The sequence below is a fragment of the Egretta garzetta genome, unplaced genomic scaffold (genome assembly GCF_000687185.1).
Source record: "Egretta garzetta isolate BGI_Z169 unplaced genomic scaffold, ASM68718v1 scaffold794, whole genome shotgun sequence".
Taxonomy (NCBI): Eukaryota; Metazoa; Chordata; class Aves; order Pelecaniformes; family Ardeidae; genus Egretta; species Egretta garzetta.
In genome coordinates this window covers 1,119-4,069 of record NW_009259327.1, presented here as the reverse complement: position 1 = coordinate 4,069, position 2,951 = coordinate 1,119, and the positions used below count along the sequence as shown (strand labels likewise).

Sequence of the window (2,951 nt, the reverse complement as noted above, 5' to 3'; positions counted from 1 at the left end):
TGAAGATCTCCAGAGAAGGAGACTCCACAGCCCCCCTGGGCAGCCTGGGCCAGGGCTCAGGCACCCTCAAAGTCAACAAGTTCTTCCTCCCGTTCAGCTGGAACCTCTTCTGCTTCAGGTTGTGCCCATGGCCCCTTGTCCTGGCGCTGGGCACCACTGGGAAGAGTCTGGCTCCGTCCTCGTGACCCCCACCCTTAAGATATTTGTACGTGGTGATGAGATCCCCTCTCAGCCTTCTCTTCTCCAGGCTGAACAAGCCCAGCTCCCTCAGCCTTTCCTCCTAGGGGAGATGCTCCAGTCCTCCCATCATCCTTGTTGCCCTCCCCTGGACTCTCTCCAGGAGTTCCTCATCTTTCTTGAACTGGGGAGCCCAGAACTGGACACAGAGCTCCAGGTGGGGTCTCCCCAGGGCAGAGCAGAGGGGAAGGAGAACCTCCCTCGCCCTGCTGGCCACGCTCCTCTTGATGCACCCCAGGGTGGCATTGGCCTTCTTGGCAACAAGGGCACCCTGCTGGCTCATGGCCACCTTGTCATCCCCCAGGACCTCCCAGGTCCCTCTCAGCAGAGCTGCTTTCCATATAAAACCCAAGGTGCTGGCAAAGGGATGCGTAGTTTTTCTAGGAGAGTTTTAGGGGTCCAGGCTCTTCCATGGCAGTGCTGCTGTATTTTAATGCAGAAAGCACTTATATACCGTGGCAGCAAGCAAGCGTTAATTAATTCAGATTGAAAATGGGACGTAAACAATCCCGGAACAGATCAAGACCTAGCGTGGGGAGAGCGTGTCTAGAAAGCAAGATCAATAAAAGTAGTAGGAGCCTTAAATTGGAAATAAAGGCTTTATATGGGGCATGAACGGCTAGCTGGAGATGAGCGCTTGTCACGTCGTTAAGACGTCCGTTCAGAAATACTGTCACAGTTGTATGTATTGCATGGTTACAACAGTGTGACAACAGAGATGGGGAGAACGCAGCAGCAAGGGCTCACAGCATCCGTGCAAGAGCCACATCGCATCCGGGAAGGGTTCGTCAAGCAGCACCAGCCATTTCAGAGGTCAAAAGCCAGAGCCTTGCCTCTGCGGCCACAGCGGGGACGGGGAAGGTCAGGGCCACCAGACCAGAGCTCGGAGGGGAGCACCTGAAGGAAAAGTTACTCATTTAGCAGCAGTAATTGAGGAAAATGTTGTCACTCAGGTCGGCCAGGCTTCGAAGTCGCCCCGTTGGAAAACAAGACTGCGGTATGTGAAAACCCCCATCTAGCCCTGAAATTCTTGCAAGAGGAGGAGCTCCGACTTCGCTGCGAAAGTTCAAGCTCTGCTTGCTGTGACAGCCCGGCTCAAAGCGTAAAGCCCTGCGCTCTGGTGTTTGCAATCCCACGGCCACCTGTGCCACCGTCTCATTACAGTGCAAAATACTTGAGCAAGGCTTTTCCCAGCCAGTCCCACGCCAGTCATTATCTTGCTTCGTTTCACCAGGGCTTAGTCACTCTCTCACTTGGTGCAAGCGATCTTGAACTCCCACGTGAATGGTTCAGCACTGGCTGTACGGGAGCATCGCCTCGACAGACGTCGGGGTAAAACCGAGCCGCTAACAAATACCCACAAATCTGCACCTCTCCAGACTCAGAGACCCCGGCAGCTTTCAAAGCTGTTGCTGCCTTGCTGAGGATCAGCTTGAGACCACTCGAGACCCCCACCTGACAGCGGAAAAAAGCCTCAAAACAGGCGCATGTACAGCCCACAGCTACTTGAAGTCCCCAAAAAGCCAGAGCTGTGAGCGAAAGACTCATTTTCTGAGCCTGATTTCGGAATGAGCTTGGTGCCCACTCCAGCAGGTGGGCAGAGGACCCCATGCATCTCCATACACAAGCAGGCAGAGCTTCAGAGCAGGCATGAGAGGCAGCTTGCTTGAAAGAAAAGAAGTTTGTGGCCATCGTACCAGCTTAGTTTTCCAAGACTGCTACTTTTGGGTGTGTTTTTCCCTGGGTGCCATCCATAGTGTGCTAGAGGCTCCTATGCTCCTGCCTATACAGCACGTGGACGGCTGCAAGGCTCCCAGACAGACGGAAATCTCTGGCTAAGGGGAAAACAATCTATTTCCCAGTAGCGGGGTGCCACAGTAAGCCACAAGGAGGGAAATAGTTTGTGATCTCTCTGTTATCAAGATTTGCAGGCACGTCAGCCGTCTGCAATGCGGCCACAGGTCTGGCAAGGCGATCCCCAGCCCAGTTTTGTAGGGATGCAGGTAACTGGAGCAGCAGCCAGGCAACACCCTGAGGATCGGATGGCCTGCTCCTCGAGGCTCGCTGGTTGTGGAGTAAGATTCCTCCTGCCCGAAGACTCGCACTCACCTGAAGAAGCCCTTACAGCCTTCACAGGTCATGGCGTTGAAGTGAAAGCCCGTGGCTCTGTCCCCACAGACGCCGCAGATACGGGGCACGTTCCTCTCGAACTCACCGGCTGGGTCGGGAAGGGATGTGCTAGCAGCCATGGTCTCCACGTCTGGGAGAGGACAGAAAGCCAGGTGATTTATTTCGTAAAGCTGTCACAGCTATACAAAAAGCAAATTAGATGCAAATAGAGGATTTTTCTTTGGCTTCCACACGATCTGGCAAGAAAAGCTTCTGTGTTCTCTCTGGCTCCACGCACTAACACCACCAAAAGCAGGCTCTAGCTAGTTTTTGGTACGTGTACGCACATTTCCTCATCTACCCAGTAAAACCAGGACTGGTCCCCCCTTCACATAACCCCAGCCTTAAACACGCTGCAGAGCACATTTACGGTAGTTTGCTGGGCATCAGCGAGAGCGCTCCCGTAGCCCACCCCAAACCCAGACTGTTTTTTTTCCCCCCCCCCACTCCTTTGCGTTTGTTTTCTGAAAGCCTTGAAAGGGACCAGAATTCACCCAGATCGATGCTGCAAAACCACAGGGTAAGAGGTCACGCTGCCCGTATGC

General features: G+C 53.9%; 1 protein-coding gene across 1 annotated transcript in view; it reads right to left on the bottom strand.

Annotated features, from left to right (window-relative positions):
- The window catches only part of VDR (vitamin D receptor), a gene marked incomplete at its 5' end in the record, with an annotated part of 22,211 nt that extends 19,674 nt beyond the window's left edge, over positions 1-2,537 (bottom strand). Inside the window, one exon of the mRNA XM_035892186.1 lies at positions 2,347-2,537. Coding sequence (XP_035748079.1) covers positions 2,347-2,537 — 191 coding nt within the window. The remainder of the gene's footprint in view (positions 1-2,346) is intronic.
- Between the last annotated feature and the right edge of the window lie 414 nt (positions 2,538-2,951).